This window comes from Staurois parvus, unplaced genomic scaffold (assembly GCF_062004578.1).
Source record: "Staurois parvus isolate SC_StPar_1 unplaced genomic scaffold, SC_StPar_1.0 ptg000884l, whole genome shotgun sequence".
Lineage (NCBI taxonomy): Eukaryota > Metazoa > Chordata > Amphibia > Anura > Ranidae > Staurois > Staurois parvus.
In genome coordinates, this window is record NW_028318680.1 from 301748 (window position 1) to 325234 (window position 23487).

Below are 23487 nucleotides of genomic sequence, written 5' to 3' on the forward strand. Positions count from 1 at the left end.
GTGCTCTTTCCCATCTCAGAAAGTTGGGAGACATGGTTTGGGGAATGGTCCTTTTAACTAAAATTTCTGTTGTACCTCTTTAGATCTCATAAAGTTTGGAAATATGCAAAAGGCTTTGTAAGAATGTGAATTTTGTTTGCTACAAAACTGACAGCTAGTGTAGTAACTGGCAAAGTGTAGCAGTGTCAGTGAAACAGTTGAATATATATTATTTTACCTGCAGCATTTAAAGAGTTAACACAAAATCTTTTTAAATGTTAATATAACATAAGCAAGAGATATCATCATCGTGTGTGATTGAGATATAATCATAAATTAAATTAAAGCACTGCTGTTAAACAATAAGGAACATGTTGATAGTAATATAGATAAAAAAAATAAATGAGATGATGGACCCCCCTGCTGTGAATTAAAACTATATTAGAGAGGTAATTTACTTAAAATATACAGGAAAAGGTTACATAACCCAGGATGAATCTTTTTATTCCTCATTTGTTACAGGGGTATGGTATTTATTACAATATAATAGAACTGGCACATGAATATGATAGGCATTGATGGACACAGACTGTGAGGATACACATTGACTGAAACTCCTGGTCATGGACTGAGTCAGACAGACAGACTTTATCCGTAGTGACAAAAGCCATGGATAATTCAGACAAATGGCCTCAGTTTTAGATTATTCTATAATGCATGCGGTTTTGGTTGCGTTGATGGGCTTGGCCCTTTCCTTCCTTTAGTCCCTTCTCACCATAACCTTCTAGATTACACTTGATTATTGGTCCCCAAGCCCTGAACCAAGCAGCAGTTGTTCCCATACACTGCACTAACAATAGCCAACAAGCCTGAAACAGCTGTGCGCAGTTACAATATAAGGAAGTATCTGTGTTATACACCAGAATGGCGGATCTGTATGTACAGTTAGAAATGTGGCATCAAAGAATGATTTGCATGGCTCCACCAAATGCCCTGGAGTGAGGAATAATCCCCTTATGTTTTGTGATGGAATTAGACATGTAGTTTGCTTCTGTTCTGAAGGTGCCACTGTCCTGTGCACTTGTACAGCGGAAGGCTTTTTGGCTCCTATAGTATCTCCTACTTTCTAATTTAAGTTAAAATGTTCATACTTTTATAATTTCCTAAATTACTAATTTTTAAGAAAGTTCCATACACACTTAAATATTAGTGTATAGCCAGGTAACAAATAGTAAAGTTGCACTAACAATGCACAGGAGCCATCCCTGAGTGCCAACAAGTTACCCTACATACTTCTAAAGTATACCTAAAGTCCTGAAAACTGAAGCACTCTTTTATGAAAATAGTAGTCAAGTTACCATGGAGGTGGGTCTGGCCCACCTTTTGTACTGTTGATTATCGAGGCTTCCCATCCTATTAATGGGCCAATAGTGTGGAGCAGGAGATGGGAAGGAGCAGACCATCATCTTGACAGAGAGGTGCATGCTATATTGTGCCAAGTTTTCATGATTCAAATGCTTGTATTTTAACTAAATTATAAGTATTATGGGGATTGGTTGAAAAAATGATGCTGTTTTACAATTTTATCAAGGAAATATTGATCCTGACTTTTACCTTTTTCTTCGGTTGTATATTGTGTTATTTTTACTTGCTGCATATCCATAGTTTTTTGTTCAACATTTTACAGAAATATGGTTTTCCCATTCAAATATTTTATACATATATTTTATTTGCACTTGGTTATAAACTATAGCAAGAATAATCAAGTTTAGTAGAAATGTTTGCACTATTTTTAGTCATGACCTTTCAGTTATAAAAACTAATTTATTCATTAAAATATTTCCATTGCTTTTTAATAATTACAAGAATTTGTTTTATACCATTGAAAAACAATTATTGTTTTAAAAATTCCCACATCCTCTTTAGTAGAAATAGTTGGCCGCTTTGTTTTTTGTATCTCACATGTTAACTACTTCAGCCTCAGAAGGTCCCCCCCCCCCCCCTTCCTGACCAGGACATTTTTTGCTATTTGGCACTGTTATTTCAATTGGTAATTATGTGGTCATGCAACGCTGTACCCACACGTAAATTATGTACTTTTGTTCACACAAATAGAGCTTTCTTTTGGAGGGATTTGATCACCACTGGGTTTTTTGTGATCTAAACAAAATTTATTCTGCTACATGTATTTGGTAAAAAATAAATCCCAATACGTGTATATTAATTGATTTGTCACAAAAGTTTGCCACAAAAGTTTGGAAAATTTATTTATTTTTTTTATTACACAAAGTTGTCAAATGATTAGATTACTCACACATCCCATGGGAATATTTGGAATAACACCCCAAAACACATTCTGCTACTTACCCTGAGTATGTGGATACCACATGTGAGAGACTTTTTGGCAGCCTAGCCACATACAGGCCCCCAAAATCCAATGACCACCTTCAGGCTTTCAAAGGGCATACTTTCTTATGTCACTTCCTCACTACCCATCACTGTTTCAGAGGCTCTGAAATGCCAGGATATTACAAACACCTCCCCAGAATTCAAAAATTGGGTCTTGTTCATACGGGCTGTAGCCTAGCCCAACACAGTGCCAAAGCAAAGCATGTAAAAAAAACTTGCTTTGTATGGCCCTGTTCACACTGTTTGAAGACATCCCATCTACAACTGTTCAAATTTTGGGATTACCCTTGAGTTGCAGTCCTGGTGAGAGTGGTCACCATGACAAATAAAGAGGGTGAATCTTCCCAGTGGGTACAAAAGCGGCAATAAAAAAAAATCCTTACAAAGTTGGTAACCTTTTTTTACTCTATCCAAAACAATAAAGGTTTTAGATGTTCTTATGACCATTTACTTTCAGTTTCCTTTATTTCCGCTAAAATAAATGTAATAAGATAACTCTAATCCTTACAAAATGAGATTGAACCTGTCCGGTCAGTTGACATTCTGTATCTGTCAGTGTAATTGTGTCTTATTTAAGGTCCTGTATTTGTCAAGGTAATTGAGGTTCATATGCAGTAGGTGATTGCTTTCCTTCTGTAACTTGTAATTCCCCATCGTGTTTTGTCTGTGAAGCCTGTCATCGTATGGCTGCATTCTGTATAGGCGTGCTAAAGGTCTATCATTTAGCCATACTGGTTAAGTATCCTATTGCCACATAGTTGCAGCAAGGGGGACTAAGAAAGGGTCTATTTAATGACAAGATCTCAGCATGTACGGTCTGTCAGGCCAAATGGTTATAGAGCTCAGTTGCACAATGTGCAATGACATCTGGAAATCACTTATTCTCTACCTACTTATATACTGTTGATTTGCCAGCTGCCATCTCATTGGGTGGCTCATTCAAAGCTCAGTTTGTCTGCATTAACCCAAAGGGACATTGCAAATCCAATTAAATCTCTATCCTTCAGGTTAAAACAAGTTCCATTACAGTGAAACGGTGATAAATCTTTTGCAGCATGTTACAGAATCACTTAGTGATGTTCCACACTGTGTGCATTTTGCAGTACATTAATTGTCTGTCAGCAACACACATCTCTTTTACTGCTAGGAAATGACAAGCTGCTTCAGAATCACTGCTAGGTCAGGAGGTAGTCAAAGGACACAACATTTGTGTGCTCATTTAAAAACTTTGATATTTTTTTATTTTAGCCTAATCACCTCTGAAAAACAATCGCTCAGCTTTCAGTGCTGGGAGATGTTCCGTTTTGCTCAGATGGCACATTGAGAAGCGTTTGGTTTGAGGCTACAAGTTTGCAACAATAGCCTGCACTTAAATCTCATTTTTGCATAAATGAGATCATATGCTATCAAAACATGAGAAAGCTGTGTCTTAGATCTTAAGATCTTAGCTCTAGTTAATTAGTGCATTTGATTTTGCTTGTACTGTAAATTGATAGATCTAAAATATTGACACGGTCTGTTGTTCAAAAGCAAATTATGCCAAGTTAAAAAAAAAAAAAAAAGGCAGCATCTGCTGGCTTATGTTAGTGTTGTATTTTGTAAAACATATATATGATTTTTTTTTCTTTAGGTTAGATGTGTATGTGCAGTTACACAACATAGAGGTATTCTCAGGTTGCATATCTTGTTTAATTACAATGTCGGTAGATGCCATGGTTTAATCAAAGTTGTGAACCTCAGCAAGTACTGCTGATGCTTTTCTTGCATTTAGTGCATGTGTAAGAATCAATTTGCCAAAGGTAGGACCCAGAAGAGCAGCATTTCTGCCAAGCCAAAACCAGAATATTTTATATAAGAATAGGGCACAAGTTTGTATTGCAAATGCTTGGATTTATTTAAAGTGCAATTGAAGTTTAATGCCATATTTTTACTTTGTAGACTTTTACCTGGTATGTTATAATCTGTGACTGATTTTGAACGAAAATGCATTGAAATTCCTATAACCTAAATAGCCTATAATCAGAGAGAAAATGCTGCTCCCTGCATTCTCCACCAGTGATCTGTGCTGGCAGAGCAGTGTTGGGCTAGATGTTCGAGTCTAACAAGGGGGACAATGGGGTCAAGGTGCTTTAGAATGTAAATTCGACTCAAACATTCGGCGAACACATGAATAGTAAGGGAGTTCGGCGGCATGAACCATAATGCACTGCGCCCTGACAGTGCATTGTGATTGGCCAAAGCAATGCACCTGACTATAGGTCAGGTGCAATGCTTTGGTCAATCAAAGTGCATGAAGACGTAACATCATCACTGTATTTAAGAACTGTCATTCTGGCGCAGCTGGCAGGAGCTAGCAGAGCAGAATGGAGCGTTTTTTTTTTTTTGTTTTTGTTTTTTTTTTGGGTCAGCGGTGATGGCGGGTATCTCAATAGTCATTGGACATCCTACTTCAGGGGAAATTTTTTTTATTTTTGTTGTTAATAAAGAACTTGTAAACACTGTCTACTGTAAATTTTTACACTACACTTTATTTTGTGAATGAGTAGTGGTACCATGTATCCCATACTCATTCACATGGGAAGGCGGGATCTGGGGATCCCCTTGTTAAAGGGGGCTTTCCGATTCTGATAAGCCCCCCCCTCGCAGACCCCCACAGTCATCGGCCACAGTTGTGGGGAAGAGGCCCTTGTCCCCATCAAAATACCCCCCTGCCCCAAAGCACCCCTCCATGTTGAGGGCATGTGGCCTAGTATGGTTCAGGAGGAGGGGCACCTTGTTCGTCTCCCCCCTTTTCTGACCTACCGGGCTGCATGCTCGGATAAGGGTCTGGTATGGATTTTGGGGAGACCCCCACACTTTTTTTTAATTTTGGCATGGGCTTCCCCACAAAATCCATACCAAACCCGAAGGGCTTGGTTTGGATGGGGGAGGGACCCTACGCATTTTTTTTTTTAATTTCTGGGCACTTCCGGCAATTCTTTTTGCATTCACCTGTCAGTGGGAAACCCCGCTGACAGCTGAAACATTAAATAATGTTTTTAATAGCTTTGCGGTATCTTATCGCATACTCAGATGTGGTAAGATACTGCTTGGTGAATTGTCCCCTCTGTTCAAAGTTCACAGTTGAACTTTCATTAGGTTCAAATGTTCAACCTCAAACCGAACAGGGGGATGTTCAGCCCATCACTAGAGTTGAGAAACAGCCACACCATCATCGCAAGTATCCTTAAGCCTGCCATAGATGGTTTGAAGCTCAGCAGAAACCAGCTTAGATTCAATCCATCTATGGGCAGGCTAATTGTACCCAAGTCGATCCATCAATCGACTTGGAAACAACCAGCATGACGGATTTCTAGCATGCGATTATTGCTAGTGGCTAACGCTGGGAGAACACTATCTTAGTGGGAGGGATTCCCCCATCAACACAATCAACCACAGTCTGCCAACCTGTGGTTGCGGGAAAAAAAAAATCTCAATCTATGGCCTGCATTACACAGGCTTGTATAGCAAAACAGAAGTGTACTACTGTAGACGAGGTCTGTTACTAGTTGTGTTTCCAATCATGTCAATACATAGGTCCTCAGTTTGAGTCAGGCGAAATACGTACAGGGGTCACAGAGGTCACGATTGCATCCTAGGCCTCATGCTGCAGGGGACCCATGCGTCCCCCAGGTACACCTGGATAGGAAGGCGGAGACATGTAGAGGAATTGATCCCTCCATGCAGCCGCTGAATACCCGATTTTACATGCATTCCGAATATGCACGAGTGTAAATGTTGGTTGCGTGCACACATGCATGGGCAGGGGGTCAGATTATCCTTTGCTTGCATTTTCTTCCTTCTCCATTTGAGTTTATATGTACTCTTAAAATTACAAGTTCATGAATAATTTTCCCAAATTATATGTCGGGTCCAGAATATTTTGAAAAGTATTTGTAACAGGGAATGTTCATTTGTATGACGCTTAGGGACCCTGGTCACAGTTTGCAGGTAGATTACTTTTTATGTGCATACTTTGCAATGCTGGCTTTATGTCACGCCAGTGATTCTTCCATGGTGAAACTTTGCCAGAATCGCAAACTTTCAAATGCTATTTTCCCTCATAGAAGCACCTCTCTCACTGGCCAAAACACTATGGAATATTGTTTGCTAAGGAGGCAGCAATTCCATTGTAGCAAGGGAAATGAGTCTTAAACATACTTTTACTCTCAATTTGTTGCCATTGTTAGTATTGCTATTGCACCAAAGTCCACAGGAATCAATACTTCTGGACCTGTTAATCTCCTGGGTCCCTAGCAGTTTCCATCGGTTCTTCCAATTGACCTGCACATCATTACTGTGTACAGTAATGAAGTGAAAGTTGGCAAGAGGAACTAATAGGAGCTTTGGGGTCCACAGGAGATTGACGGTCATGGATGTATCTGTTTTCATGCGGACTTCAGATTAGGATTTCTAATAAACGGAGCAACATCCAGGTGGCACAGACAATAACAAAGTCATTATTTTTCAGGTGTGCCTATTTTTTGCTAATGAAAGGGTTTCTTTAGGATAACTGAATTGAAAAAAACATTTTAATTTGACACCCAACCTGATTAACTTTGCTCACTGTTTGATACGGTAGCTACTGTTTTTTAAACCATTTTAAAGGAATACTTGACTAAAAAGCTGAAAAAATTCATACTATATGAATTATAAAAAAGATATCCAACAGTGCTATTGAAAAGTGTTCACCCCCTTCATGTTTCAAGGTTTTATTGTCCTATAATACAGAATGACTGGTGCATGTATTTTGCTTTTAACATGCAATAGACTTTAAAAATGATTTACACTAAACAGCACACATAACAAAACTAATATCAATAGTATAAACACCCCTAATAGACATATCTAAATAATCACTGGTACAGCCAATTCTATTATCCAGTTGTAAAATGAATGAAATGGAGATGACCTATCTGTAGTCCACCAGCATTCCCTTTGAGTAAGGCTTACCCAAAGAAATAAATGAGGCTGTGGCATACATGTGCAGTATAAAGAGGGGCTGGCCTTTTAGAAGGAAAGATCACTGTCTTGGGGGTGAAGGTAACGATTATTCCAGGTGTGCTGCACTGAGGGTGGTGGGGGAATTGATTAAAAGAAAACTCCACTAAAGCTGAAGTTCTCCTCTAAGTTGGCACTTGTAGCAGTGAGTTCATTCCATTGATCTATGTGCATTGGAAGCATATAGACTGACTTTTTGGGGTCCTTGAGACTCTCGGATTAGTTCCTCATCTTCTTTCCCTCAACATTTCAGAGAGGCTATGCCTGATGAAACAGAGATGGATAGGCAAGTTTTCTGCAGCCAGCTCAGTGTCCTTTTAATGTCAGAACCATGTGGGCAGCCAGAAAGGAGCTCACAGTTTCTCCAGATGACCCATTTACTGTGGGGAGCACTACCCAATTGCTACCAGAGTACTTCAATTCCAGTAAGGTGGCCCTTTGCCCCTGGGCCTTGAATTCCTCCAACTCTTCACCTATGTCACCAGAGCAACCCTGGACCTCACTGAGAGTAAAGCTGTTTTTGAGGATAATCACAACCAGCTTATGTTTTACTGAAGTAGAAATTCTCAGCTAGACTCGAGTCTTAGAGACTATGCTATTCAGCCATACCTTACCATGACTGAGCCACAGATACATTGTTGTGAAGAGTCCATGTCTGTGCAACTTTCATAATCTGTTTTGTATTTTTGCAGCAGTATATGTATTTCATTTTGCCATCCTCAACCTGTTATTGCTTCTAACTTTGCACTTTGTGATTATAACAGCAAGCATGCCCTGTGGATTTTAGGTCAAGGGGATGTGCATTACTGTTTTGGGGGCTCCGAGACTTTAATGTCCTGTCCTGTTGCAGAAGTCTTTGGTGTGCAATATTTCATGCACAGTCTGCATTCAAATATGAAAGTTTATTGGCCTAGATACTGAAACCATATGCGACAGTAGCCTATATGCTTAGGCTGTTATTCAACATTAGTGGTCCCTCTACAACCCAATAAAAAGGTAATATCCTGTAACTCCTTTTTTAATAATACAGTTGCAGAATTTTAGTGGAAATTCATTAAACTAAAAATGCTCTTGTCTGTTTCCACTGGATGTTGTACATGCAGCAAGGTAGTTTTTTTTCTGCTTTTCTGTACTCTAGCTCTAGAGATATGTCTCTCAAAGACAAAAAACAACTTCTGCATCTTTTGGAAGACTATGGGATTATTAAAGCAAATAGGCTGTTCGTTTTGCAGAGGGAAGTTGCAATTTACAAGGGAATTTGTCTCAGAAGCACTTGGTGAATGTGGTGCAAGTTTTACCCTGCAAAATATAACCAATCTCCTGCAAGAAAAAAAAACTGCATTTTTGCTTGCCCATGATTGAATTATGGAAGTCATCAGAGTTTCATATCATTTCCTAAGCTCTGGAGAAAATTTCCTTGCAAAGTAAACAGCCCATTTACCTTTGGTAAATCACCCCAAGAATGGAAACCGGAAATGTGCTGTTCAGTATTACATGTCACCCTTTATTCCTGTAGGCACATGAGTTGATAACTATTATGAATACATGTTCTTATGCTCATGTAGCTGTGTGCTTAGCTGTTACATATAAAATAAGTGCCAGTGGGTACATTTTATAACTGTCTATTGCTCATTTAACAAACAATTCCTGAGTCAGCCAGTAATACATAGCTTGGGTTGGTGTCCATACCCAAGTATTAAATCCATCCTATTCCCAGATCATAACAACAGCATCCCTAGTGTTAATAAGTATAGAAAAGCAGCTTTAGGCATTACACAGCCTCAATTTTCAGCTTTCAACTGAATGACACTTGCGCAGTCATGCACCACTGTACCTGTATGACATTTTTATAACTTTTTGAGACAGAGCTTTCTTTTGGTGGTATTCAATCACCACTGGGTTTTTATTTTTTGCTAAACAAATGAAAAAAATATCTAAAATTTTGAATAAAAATATTTTTCTTTCTGTTATACAATTTTGCAAATAAGTAATTTTTCTTCTTCACTGATGTGCTCTGGTGAGGCTGAACTGATGGGCACTGATAGGCTCCACTGATAGGCACTGATGAGGCTGCATGGATGGGAGCTAAAGAGGCGGAACTGATGGGCACTGGTGAGGTGGCACTGGTGAGGCATCACTGATGGGCAGTAGTGAGGCAGCACTGATGGGCACTAGTGAGGCGGCACTGATGAGACTTCACTGATAAGGCAGCACTGATGGGCACTGATAAGGTGGCACTGATGGGGACTGATAGGCACTGATAAGGCGGCACTGATGGGGACTGATAGGCACTGATATGGCGGCACTGATTGGGACTGATGGGGCTGCATTGATGATTAGAGCACTGATTGTCAGTGTAAACCATGTACTGACAGTTTTGCCGTAAATTGGCTTTCCTTTCCTGAGACAGAGACCGCATGTGAGGAGAAGACTGACGATAACTGACAAGTCTGTTTACATGGGATCATCAAATCAAAGGACACAGCAATCACAGAGTGGGCCTGATGTATGCCCCGGGGGTGTGCAGTGGGTGTTGTTCTGGGGGGACATCTATAGATGCCGTCCTAGAACTAGATGACTGTGCTGTAGCTGTCTTTTGGCTATAACGCAGTCAGCAAGTGGTTAAATTGCCACTGACCAGGAACAATTTTGCGACAAGTTAAGGCTAATTTCAATAATTATCACAGGCATTGTATTGGATGGTCATCAAAGGTAGAAAATTGTCATGTTGAAAAGAAAATTAGTAATGGCAGACTCCATACTTGTCTCGTGACAAGTTTCCTTTTAAGGACTTCTGAAAGGAACAAAATGTCATATTCTGTATGAAGTTTTATTGACTCTTTTCAGTGTTTCCTGAGATTTCTGAAAGTAAATAATATCTCTTAAGTCCTTTTTATTTCAACACAAATTATAATAAAATATCTATTCAAATGTTTGTCTCATTCTAATGAGTATTCTCTGCTCACTGCGTTTTTCATTTTTACAAGATGTGTGATGGCGTACAGTTAGTTTCCATGGAGATAGAGTACTAGCACAATTTGTTGCTTATTTCAGAAAAGACATTTTTTGCAGATAAACGTGCTCTGCCTAAAATGCAATTTTATCTAAGTATAAGTTTTGTGCATATGCAGTCAGTTTGATGTGCAATAAGCTTTGCAGTTATATGACTTAAACAGCCCAATTCTCATTAATAAACAAATGCATAGTATAGAATGAGGAACAGAGGAAGTATTAAATCCAAAACATCTATCTTGCCTAAGCAAAAAACATTGATATTGGACAACTTGAGTGTTCGAAAAAAGCTGTCTCAAGCAAATCCTGCTCTGACTTTTTCAGTGTGTTGGAGGAAAATAGCCAATTTTATCAGCAAATTGTGTACATTTAGGTAATACAAAATGACCTCTTGGGGATTCACACAAACACAATGAGACTTTTACAGGCTTCCAATCAATGCTAGTCAGTAAATGTGTACATTCCGCATATATTAACTTATTGTTTTTCTGCATTACCATACCTTAAAGCCTAGTACCATCAAAAAGATAATAGGCTATAAAAAGCCCAATAAAAGTTAAAATAAAAATACAGCTTTTGCTGAAATAGCCTTCTAGGTTTTAATGACAGCCAGCGTCCTCTAAGCCCAGGCTGTCACGGTCCTGCCCCCTGGGGTAGCATCATCGGGTAGCCTGGGAAAAAAATAAGTAGCCTCATTTGCATCTAACTTTGTCACTAATTTGCATCTAACCTTTCAGTAACAAATAGACTGAGCTCTACAGGTCACTAGAAACAATATCACCTTTAAACACAGCTGATTCTTTAACACCAGAGGGGTGGCAACAGCACACAGTCTCTAGGATCTCTTACACCTGTCTGTACTCACAAATGTCTTCAGACGATTGGATACCTTCTTCCAATGCCTTCCAGACACTTTTTCCCTGTGATATAAGACTAGATCCACAGAGGACAGGCCCCTCACTCAGCTTCAGCAAAACCCTGTCCCCCATCTCAGATCACGAGGAACAACATATAGATTGCAGGTAGGCCTGTGGGACAATCCGCCCCCCAGGCCATGATCTCCACCGCAGGGACAAGACCATTCTGTTCCAGGTCTCAAACTATTTGTACACTTTCCCAGCAACCATCTGTGCACTCTCCCACAGGTATTGGCTGAGACAGTATAAATATTCATGCTGCCCATTTGCCATACTTCACACTTTTGTTCAAGAACCACCCAGAGAATTCTGTATTGCAGGGGGAGTAATCAAACCAGCAGCCTGTGAATACACTTAAACAATCACAGAAAACCACACTGATTACAGATAGCCAAAACTAAATTTGCCTAACAAAAAAAATGAAGATCCACTGGATACAGTGAGCCTGAACTACATTTACCGAATCCTCATAAGGTCTCTTTCACATGGTCATAAAAAAACTCATTTAAAGCCATTTTTCATTTACAGATCTGAACGCAACACATTGCACATTACACATTGTAAACCTGTGTAAATGTGCATCTGAGGGTATGCGTATGCCATTGAAAAAAACAACAGGACAATTTTTAGGTTTTAGAAAATGGATCTACAGTATTTACCAATCATTTATGCAGAATGTTCCTTGCCTTATGATCACAATCCTTTTTATCGATGTGTTGCAGCCATGTGAGTGTAGCCTAATAGTGCCAACACATCAACACTATAATTAACTAAATGAATCCAAACAGATTCAGGAATGAGCATGCAGAAGTCAGCAACTGATAAAAGAAATAAGGACTCTTAATACCAGGAGGCTCTACCAGTGTACCCAACAATAATTCAAAGAAAGATGGAGTCCTTTCCGTTCTGTTTCATAAATCATGGAGCTATAGTTACATGCTACAACTAATGATAATCAAACCCAAATAAAAGAAGGCATCTGGTTGGTTGCAATAGGTCCTTGCCAAGACTGTGCTTCACATGTTCGTAAAGGTTCACTGCAGTGAAACTAAGGAATCGATTTACTAAAGACAAATAGACTGTCCACTTTGCATGGGAAGTTGCATTTTTGCAAGGTAATTTTCTCCAGAGGTTAGTAAATTAGGGGAAGTACTGCCTGCTTCCATGATCAATCTAAAATACTGGAGGGGGGGTTGTTATTTTTCTTGCACCTGATTGAATTTTCTTTGCAAAGTGAACTTTCACTGCATTCACTAAGCTATGGGGAAAAATCCCTTACAGTGAACAGCCCAACTGACTTTTTGTAAATCAACCCCATGATCTCTTCCAGGTGGTGGGTCGAGGTTCTGTGCACAACCTGAATCAAGTTCTTCAGAGGCACGAGTATCAATCTGAACACTAAGCATGGATCCACGTGGTTGAAGTGCAGTATGTAACTCATCACATTGCAGTGCATGATTGTAAGCTGCTGTGTTGGCAAAGCCATTTGAAGTGTCATTAAAAATAAGTGGCACCACAGCACACATAATGCACATTTTTGCAGCGCAGAAGTGTGAATCCATCCTGAGGGCTTGTATAATGAGCAAATACACCATGTTTTCAGACTTCGTCAGATTGCTTTTGAGTTGTGTATGACCTCCCACCGACTTGCTTCTGACCTCCTCATGGGCTGCTTTGAGCTACTTTTAGTTGTATATGGAGAAAATAAACAGTTGAGGCAAACCTATGCCCATGTATTCAATCACAGTTACTTGGAATACTCAAACACACACGTCAACTTCCTAGACACCACAGTATACATCAGGGATGATACGTTTCACACCTCAATATACAGGAAACCCATTGACAGATGCAACTACCTCCACAGTTCCAGCTTCCACCCCCAACACACGAAACGTGCCATCATACACAGTCAGGCCATTAGATACCACCCAATATATGTTCTGACCCAAGAGACAGATAAACATCTCGGGACACTAGCAGACGCCTTCCATAAGAAAGGTTACAAGGACAAAACTATCAACACCAGCATAAACACAGCCTTGAGAACCCGAAGAGAAAATCTACTTCAGTACAAGGAGAAAAAAACAAACAACCGTGTACCTCTAGTAACCACATACAACCCAGCACTAGAAGGGATAAGAAAAATAATCAAAGATTTACAACCCATCATAACAGAGGATGGAACTCTGAAAGAAATATTCCAGCAACCCCCAATACTGGCCTTCAGACAACCCCCCAACCTCAGAAATAAAATAATCAGTAGGAAACTTCCTTCTGATTATGATGTCACAAATAATGGAAGCAAACCCTGCAATAAGAAATGCTGCAAACTGTGCAACCAAATCAATCCATAAAAAAGTGTCAGACACTCAAAAGGGATCTTCAGTATCTCCGGATCATACAGCTGCACCTCCAGTAATGTTGTGTACCTTATCCAGTGCAGAAAATGCAGCAAAGGATCTTATGTTGGCGAAACAGGACAGAAGTTGCAAACAAGGATGAATTTACACAGACATACCATCAAGGAACATAAAGAAGATGACTTCTGCACACCTGTGGGACACCATTTCGCACAACCAGACCACACAATGGGAGACCTCAATATTTTAGTTCTTAAAGGAAATTTCAAATCCATTCAGGAAAGAAAAACTTTTGAACTAAGAATGATAATTCTATTTGACACAAGAGATAATGGCCTGAATTTGGACATGGGATTCCTCAATCATTATCCAACAGTTTATGACTATCAGCTAAGCTTGACTCCCTCTGTGTGAGTGTTGTCTCCCCCCCCCCCCCCCTTTGCTTTTGCTGTATCTTATCTCTATCCTCTTTTTTTTTTTTTTTCCATCTCTTCTAACATTCTGCTAAAACTTTCTGATTTGTATAGTACTGCTTGGACCTTGAAAAAGGGGACACTCCCCGAAAGCTTGTCCTCAAAATTGTATGTTAGTGCAAATAAAAAAAGTATCACGGACAGTACTCAATTGTTTTTGTTTTATAGCGCAAACAAAAACCACACAGGCGATCAAATACCACCGAAAGAAAGCTCTATTTGTAGTGGAAAAAAAGGACTTAAATTTAATTTGGGTGCAGCGTTGCATGACCGCGCAATTGTCTGTTAAAGTACCGCTGTGCCGTAATGCAAAAATGGCCTGGTCAGGTAGGTGGGTAAGTCCTCTGAATGGAAGTGGTTAAGTTATTGAAGAATGTATGTAGTAGTGTTTAAGGTTGTCAATATAATTTATGAATATTGAAGAGAAACTGGCCTTGGTATACACTTCCAACAGCAGTCTCTTTTGATATTGGAGGCAGAGGACCAGCTTGGTAGCTAGCATTTGTATGAAGAGAAGTCAGCAGTGGAAGTCTTTATGTTGTCTCAGAAAAAGTTTTCTTTAAAGCTCTACAGTATTCACTAAAATAATTATGTAAAATAAAGTTCTTCCTGCAAAGTAGATACTCGTCTTTCCTGCAACCCATGGCACCGATCTATTCTGTTATGAAGAGAAGAATGACCCTTTCTGGTCCCACACTGTGATTTGTGGTTCCTTCTGCTGGCACAACATGACCACAGTACACACTATGCTGCATTGAACCACTAAGTGCAGCAGAGTACCAGGAATCCATCATTCCCCCAAAAGGTGGCAGTTTCTCTTCATTACAGCAGAGGTAGCAAGAAATTTAGAGTATTAGAGTATTAACTGTCTTTATTGCAAGGGGGATTTAATTTTATGCATTTACTTTGCCAACAGAGGATTTTTAAGTAATTTAAAATGCACTTGGTTGTTATGAATCCCTACATTTTCACTGATGAATTAGGCTATTCATGATCAGTGATGGTTTGCAGCATTTTATTAAGGTATATGGTCTGTGTAAAGATACACATGTTTGTGTTTTAAATCCATGGAGTATTTTTGACATATGGGATTGACCCTGATTTTCAAGTGTCTGGTTTTTTTTTTTTTTTTTTTTTTAATATTAGTCTGGCTAGATACTTTTGTATTGTAGCAATGAGTGGCACAACCCACATTCTAAAGCGAGTTACTGCTATGCGAACAACGGTGATGTGCACTGCAGTAGAATTCAAAATGCACCTAAACATATCTGCGTTGTGTTGCGTCACATTTGGGGAAAAAAAGCTTTCTTATGATTTTTTTTTGCATTTATGGTCAATTGCCAGCCATTCAAAATAATTGAGCTGCCTTTGTGCAGCGCACATTAACGCACAAAATAACTCAACTTAATGTGCATGCAGTTTCATAGGTTGAGAAAAGACAAAAGTCTATCAAGTTCAACCAGTAGAAAAATAACTGAATAAATAAATGTAACATTTCTATATACAGAACCCTATACCCAAGGTTGATTCAGAAGAAAGCAAAAAAAAAAAAAAAAAGCATGTAAAGTGTTGTCCAATTTGCTCCAGAAAAAAAATCCTTCTTGATCCCTCAAAGGCAATTGGATATTCCCTGGGTATCTCCCTGCAACACCGCAGACAGGTGTGAAAGACAGACCCATAATGTTGAACATCAGAGCGCAAAGAACTTTACTATTGCAGTGGGTCCCCCTTCACATTGCAAGGGTTTAACCATTTCAATACTTATATCCCCTTCCTGCCCAGGCCAATTTTCAGCTTTCAGCGCTGTCGCACTTTGAATGACAAATGTGCGGTCATGCAACACTGTACCCAAATTACATTATAATTTTTTTCACACAAATAGAGCTTTCTTTTGGTGGTATTTAATCACCACTGAGTTGTTTGTTTTATTTTTTGCTAAATAAAACAAAAAACACCTGAAATGTTTGAAAAAAAAAAAAACACACTTTTCTTCGTTCTGTTAAAAAATTTGGCAAATAAATAACATTTCATCATAAATTTAGGTCAAAATGTATTTTGCTACTTTTTTGGTGAAAATAATAATTTAATTTATATATTTTTTTCAAATGTTTCTATTTTTTTATTACATTTTTTCTTTTTTTTTACGATTTTATTTTTCAGCACAATGTGACCAAAGCAAAACAATGTTACCATAGTAACATTGAACTACTCTGGGCAAGTGATCAGGATTTTTTTTAACACATTATGATTGCGATTACCGATGTATTTTATTGATATTTGCAATCATTGTTACTGAATGAAACTGATTCATTCAGTCTTTTGTTGTGATTAGCTGTGATTGGGCAAAGCTGATCACATGATACAGATGAGCTGTGATTGGCCCTGTCTGTATCATGTGTCTGCCTTGACCAGTCACAGCTAACAACATAATAGTATACAATGGATGGCATGACAGGAAGCCATCCATTGTATACAATAGACATGTGATCTGCTGTGTTTGGTCACAGCGGTCACATAACACTGCCAATGGGCCGGTGTAGTGATATGTCATCGGCTGTGTCCCGTGGACACAGCCGGTGACAGATCGCGGTGCTGCTTGGCCCCTTGGCCATGTGAGCGGCTCGTTTTGACAGGAAGTCATATGATGCCCAGTCACAATGTTGAGTGTCCCGCCTGGCCCTCAATCTGCTATAGGCCAGGCGGGAAGGTGTTAACTTCTCATTTTGACAAGGGGACAGGGGCGGACTGACTATATGAGCACTCGGGCACTGCCCGGGGTCAGTAGGGGGCCCCATGAAATGCCCCTGATACCTTTTTTTATATGCTTTTTTGAGTTTGGGCAAGGACACAGGGGCCCCATGATCCCCTATTGCCCGGGGGCCCCATGAGTTGTCAGTCCGCCCCTGCTAGGGGATGATAAATAAAGGAGTATACTTAGATTATTCCTCTCTACCCCGGCAACTGGCACACTTCACTGTCTGACATCCTGGGTTGTAGCTGGGCCCTCAACAGCCTCACTTACAATGCAGGATTGATGGTCCTGTATTGTGTGGGGTGATGTCAGAGAGCTGCAACCATTCGGGTAGCAAAGAGGAGCAGCTTTGGGGAACTGGTATTACAGTAGCCTGTGGTATTATGGTAGCCATCATCATCCTCTATGCAAAACATGCAGTTAACCCTTGCAGTGCAGATGGGAGACTCATTACAAGGGTTAAATAATGTTCCCAGTAGTTCAGCTGTAAATCTGCAATACCATAGTAACAGACTAAATTAATTTTAATTATGTTTTATCAGGCACAAAGAAGAATACTTGTATATCAGAAAGTAAAACTGTATGCCATGTTCTCATGCCGGTATTTTTATTTGCAGACATTCCATCAGTCCTCTCTACAACATAAATCCAAGAAAAGAAATAAAGGTAATATAAATGTCTCTAAAGTGTGGGGGAAAGTTCTTATGAAACTAATGACTTTTGGAATGAGAGCTGGATGCGGTGATTCAGAGATTCCAAATAAGTTATGAATTAAAATATTGCATTTCATGTCGAAGGTTAGATTTACTATATTAAACCATTATTTCAAAGTAGGTTTGTAAATCTACATCATTACCAGCCTTCAGAAATCCCCCCCCCAATTGGACTATGGGGTTGTTTTATCTTTAGATTATAAGTTGTTTTAGTAGTGGCGTTTTTCTTCTTAATCAAAAATGACTTTCACCAATTCCATGGGCTTTTTAGTTTATGTTAAATCCGCTTTTGTATGTTTTACAAAGTTAAATGATGTATATAATGGCTCACCCTTTTAAAAATAAATTCCAGGCCTGGTATATTTTTTACAAAGTTACATTAGTACACTATACCTGGCCAAAACCCCTGGAAGATTGGGACTTGGAGGCAAGTTGAGATCATTGTAGTAGAGGGGTCTACTTAATTGATTTCAAGCTTTCAGGGGCATCGGCCAGGCCCAAGCTGGACCAATGTAACAATATAAATCTATATCAGGCCAGGAAATTATTTCAGATATTTCAAATGGACCTGCAACAAAATGTATAAACATTTGGATAGAATTGAAGAGGCACAGAAAGTAAGAGTAAAAGTAAAGGGAAATACCATCTTTGCCAGTTGTCTCTAGGACAATTGTCCCCGTTCAAACATATCCCCTTATGTCTGTTCTGGTTCTAAACCTATAGTTTTTAATTTCTTCAAACATTCTTTGTCACTGGGACAAAAAATGACTTAAACCCCCCCAGCAAGATCATATTTACAGAAATGCAAGTGACAATTTGGAGTTCAGACATATCCCTTTATTATTAAAGATGCAAGCTTTTAGAATCCCTTTGTCCTGCTTTATATACAGTATTTCTTAAATATAAATATAAAGTGCAGCGCTAAAATTACATTAAAAAGGGGGGAAAAAACAAAATAAATCAAAATAAGTAGGAAAACCAAGTCCCAATGTAAAAAAAGTCCCAATAAAGATGACTTCAGGTGGCCGTGCACACTGGTCAGAGGTGCATGCAATGTGGCAGAGATGGAGTTCAAGATGTAGTCAGGGAACAGAAGTAGATGCAATCCCTGGATCAGTGAAGATCCTCAGACCAAAGCAGCACACGTTCCACTAGACAGCAAGGAAGAAATCACAGCTCCACCGGAGAAAACCACCACTCCTCCACTTCACATCAGCGGTATCTAGGAGGAGATACTCCCCACAAAGGAATCAAGAAAAATGCCCATGGTGAGGTATAATCAAATAGGTTTAATTAGTATAAAACAGGATGCATCCAGTAGCAATCAAGTAAATAAGCACACGGCTAGCAAAGCAAAAAGCTAGCAACAAAGCAAACAGGACTAACCGTCCTGTCAGATGTAGTGGCCGCCGGAGCTCCACAATGCTCCGACGGCGTGGCGTCAAGGCGTGCGCAGGTTCCTCCTTACGCGTTACGTGCCAAGCACATCCTCAGAGAAAAGAACCGGTGTACGCCGTGACGTGCAGGTCAGAGCTAAATAGATCAAAAGGCGCATGCGCAATAGCCAGGCGCCATTTTGTCGTAGCTCTAAAAAGGTCTGCATGTCCATCCGAGACTAACAGAGAGACAGCAGACGATACAGCAGTTAAAACAGGTGTACAAAAAATTATTAAGAAAAGTCATACGTGAACAGATAATGATAATGAATAATAGAACCATACAAAAAGGGGGAAAAATAAAAACTGCAAATATGGGCAATATCATGATTATTTAGAAATCTAAGCCAGATCGCAAGGCGCGTGCGCCATAGCCAAATGCCAATTAGTCACAGTTCCAAAAGGAACAGAGGACACAGTCTACACGCTCATACTAAATTAACAGGAGAGCAAGCGACCATACTTCAATTATGGAATTCAAGCAAAAATTCTCCATACCTCAAATAAAGGTCATTCATAGTAGAGAAGGAGGTTTGGGAATAAAAAGTGGATAATCATGACATGGGCCAGTAAATACATATACCACAGCAATATTAATCATGTGATAGCAATAACCACGTAAAATGTATTAAAACATAAATCAAGAAATTAAAATACATAAAAATTGAGTAAAAAATGAAAAATGATCACTGTAAATTCAACTATTGTCTATAAAACAATTTACGTCAAGTTCGACGTTAAGGCCCCGTGGGTATAAAGTATCCAGTTGACAAATGTACCTGGTCTCTAACTGTGAGACAGCTCGGGTTTTGTGAGTGCCCCTCCAATGTGGAACAACAATATCAATTCCAATAAAACTTAGAAGGGAAGGGTCTCTCCCATGATGACGTCTGAAATGTAATGAGAGGGAGTGATCTTTAAAGCCCTTTCTAATATTATTTATATGCTCTCTAAGCCGATCACGTAACCTTCTCGTGGTGCGGCCTACATACTGCTTGGAGCAGGGGCATTCAAGTAAGTAGACTACATGTTTGCTGTTACAACATATAAACTTGTCTATGTCATATGTGTTGTTATTAGAACTAGAACGGAAAGTGGTAATTTTCCTCTTTCTATTACCATCTACTTTACAGGCTATGCATTTATTGCACGGATAGAAACCTTTATAATTAAATAAGGCCAGAGGTTTAGCAGGAGGATTAATCACATTGGGAGATATAATATCTCTCAAAGTAGATGGCTTACGAAAAATAACCTCTGGTGAGTAAGGCAAGATTTTGTTTAAGATGGGGTCAGCTCTCAAAATTTGCCAATTCTTTTTAATGATATGACGAATAGATCTATGTTGAATAGAAAAAGTAGTAATGAAGGGGCAAACTAGATTCTTAGGGGGTTTGGGGTTAGATGTGAGAAGTCGTTCCCTTCCCATATCTGCGACCATACTGATGGTGCCATCAAGCATAGATGTATTATAGCCTTTTTCAATGAATCTATCCTTCAAAATTGAAGCTTGTGTGTGGTAATCCTTTAGATCGGTACAATTCCTCCTGATCCTCTGGAACTGGCTTTTGGGGATGTTAGAAAGCCAGTTAGGATGGTGGCAGCTGTCAAGAGGAATGTAGCTGTTACGATCGGAAGGTTTGAAGTAAGATTTGGTAACAATCCTACCTCCAACGTTCATAAGAACTAAATCCAAGTAATTGACTTCCACCATACTATAAGTGTATGTCAAATTGATATTGCTAGTGTTGTAATTGAGCGTTCCAAAAAAGTTAATAAGAGATTGCTCACTGCCATTCCATAACAAAAGTACGTCATCAATATACCTCTTGTAGAAGGATAATTCAGGCCACTCCCTAGCATAAATGACCTCCTCCTCCCAGTATGACATGAAGAGGTTGGCGAGGCTGGGGGCAAACTTAGCCCCCATAGCCACGCCTTTAATCTGCAGGTAGAAGTTGCCATCGAACCACATATAGTTCTTTTTCATCGCAAAATCCAATAATTCAAGGATAAAACACATATGTGGTGCGGTTAGGGAGCTATGATTTTTTAGATAATACTCGACTGCCTGCAAACCTTCATGGTGGCTAATACTACTATGTAGAGCTCCCACATCTGCAGTAACTAAGTAGGTAGTGGTGTTGGTGGCAACATCTTGTATAGCATTTAGTACTTGCTTGGTATCCTTTAAATAGGATGGTGTAAGAGCAACTAGTGGCTGAAGATAATATTCTATATAAGCTCCAATCTTGGAGCAAAGGGAATTGATCCCACTTACAATAGGCCTACCCGGAGGGTGCACAGCGTCCTTATGCACCTTGGGTAAAATATACATAATGGGTAATCTGGGTACTTTAGGACACAAGAAAACCTTTTCTTTCTGATTAATTAACTTATTGTCAAACCCAGAATTGATAATACTCTTGAGGGATTTCTTGTATTTCAAAATAGGGTTATTATTCAAAGGTAGGTATGTGGTGGTGTCAATCAAAATTTTGTAAACCTCATCAACGTAATATTGCTTATCAAGGATCACTACACCCCCACCTTTATCCGCCGGGCGGATAACCAAATCTTTCTTCTCAAGAAGAGAACTCATAGCTGGCAATAGGATGGCAATCCCGGATGATATATATACACAATCTCATGAATCCAATGACCTTAAGGGCATTTTTTTACATTTGAATAATCTCACTACCTCTGAGCTTAAAACTCTATGGGATGTCTCCTTCTTAGAGAGGTACATCAAAGAGCAGATGGTGCCTAGGGCTCTTAGATGGAGCATCCCACCTGATGCTGACGATCCTGCCACTCTTTCCGAGTGGTACCAATTTTTTAACTCGGTTGGTATTGAATTACTAAAATTTCTTCTAATCAGAAAGAAGAAAAAACTGAGACTTTTGGATAATGAGATCAGTTCGATTAAAGAGAAATTGGTGCCATTCATGGGTATGGAAGACTATACATTAGAATCCAACAAACTCAAAAAGCATTTAGAGGACATTGAAAACGAACAAAGAGTTAAGAAAAAGAAAAAATATATTCGTGACAGCAATGATTATCAATCTAAGTTAGTATTTAAGTGGCAACTCTCTCCTGAGGAGTTACCTCCCATACCAACACCTTCTGTATCAGTACAGCTACCTTACTCTCAACCCTCTAAACATAAGCGGGCCAAAAAGAGGTTTAACCAACCTTGGGTTGCACCTTCGGTTCCACCTATACCTACACAGAATAGGTTCGAACCACTTTCATATATACCAGAAACCAATATAGGCCCCAGGGACTCCAGATGGCACCCACATGGTCAACCTATGTCTCATCAGCAAATACACCCTGACTCCCATTATAGAGATTATCAGGATGTCCCACCCAGACAGGGCTATTATAGAGGTCCATCCCAATCTAACAATTTCAATAGCCCCTACAAATCTAATTATTATGGAGGTCCACCTCCTAGGGGGAACCACTATCCTAATAATCATTATTACCACCAATCAGGAACTTCGAGGAATGCTGGTCCTCCTAGACCACCTAGTGGGCTTTATCCACCTCCTCATAACGCAGTTCCCCTTATGCCACAGGGACCTTCCAATTATTACCCCCATGCTTCCCAACCTGCACATTTTTTAGGGACAGGTCAAGGGAAAAAAAGAAACAAAGAGGGAAAAGAGGAGGAAGGAGAACGCATGTACACCCCCAAAAAGAGGAAATTTTAAAAGGTAATGGGATTTTTAATCTCAGTAAAGTTGATCTCACTGGTGATGAGATCAAACTACTTGATAAAGGCCTTAAATTTGCCCTTACAAGATACCTCAATAAATTTGAGGCTTTCATAGATGTTCATAAATTCTCAAGGAAGTTATCCATCAAGAGATATTTCCTCTCCAACCCTATTAGTAAGGAGCCTGTTAAATCCAGTTACTCCAATTTGAGCAATGCTTCCACCTTCAATCCACCTCCTCAAGCCAATTCTGCAGTGGGTCTTTTCCGTGAGCAGGTTATAAGGGATTTAAATAGTCTTCCCGTAAAAAAATGTCACACTGACTATTCAACTAAAAAAGCTATGAGTTCTCTTCTTGAGAAGAAAGATTTGGTTATCCGCCCGGCGGATAAAGGTGGGGGTGTAGTGATCATTGATAAGCAATATTACGTTGATGAGGTTTACAAAATTTTGAATGACACCACCACATACCTACCTTTGAATAATAACCCTATTTTGAAATACAAGAAATCCCTCAAGAGTATTATCAATTCTGGGTTTGACAATAAGTTAATTAATCAGAAAGAAAAGGTTTTCTTGTGTCCTAAAGTACCCAGATTACCCATTATGTATATTTTACCCAAGGTGCATAAGGACGCTGTGCACCCTCCGGGTAGGCCTATTGTA

The 23487-nt window shown here is 39.4% G+C and overlaps 1 protein-coding gene across 3 annotated transcripts in view; it reads left to right on the top strand.

The window, feature by feature from the left end:
- CNKSR2 (connector enhancer of kinase suppressor of Ras 2) overlaps nucleotides 1-23487 on the top strand; it is a 426708-nt gene that overhangs the window by 269662 nt on the left and 133559 nt on the right. For all 3 annotated transcript variants that reach the window (XM_089656051.1, XM_089656052.1, XM_089656053.1), the window contains one exon: nucleotides 17563-17611. In XM_089656051.1, the coding sequence (XP_089512177.1) occupies nucleotides 17563-17611 (49 nt within the window). The remainder of the gene's footprint in view (nucleotides 1-17562; nucleotides 17612-23487) is intronic.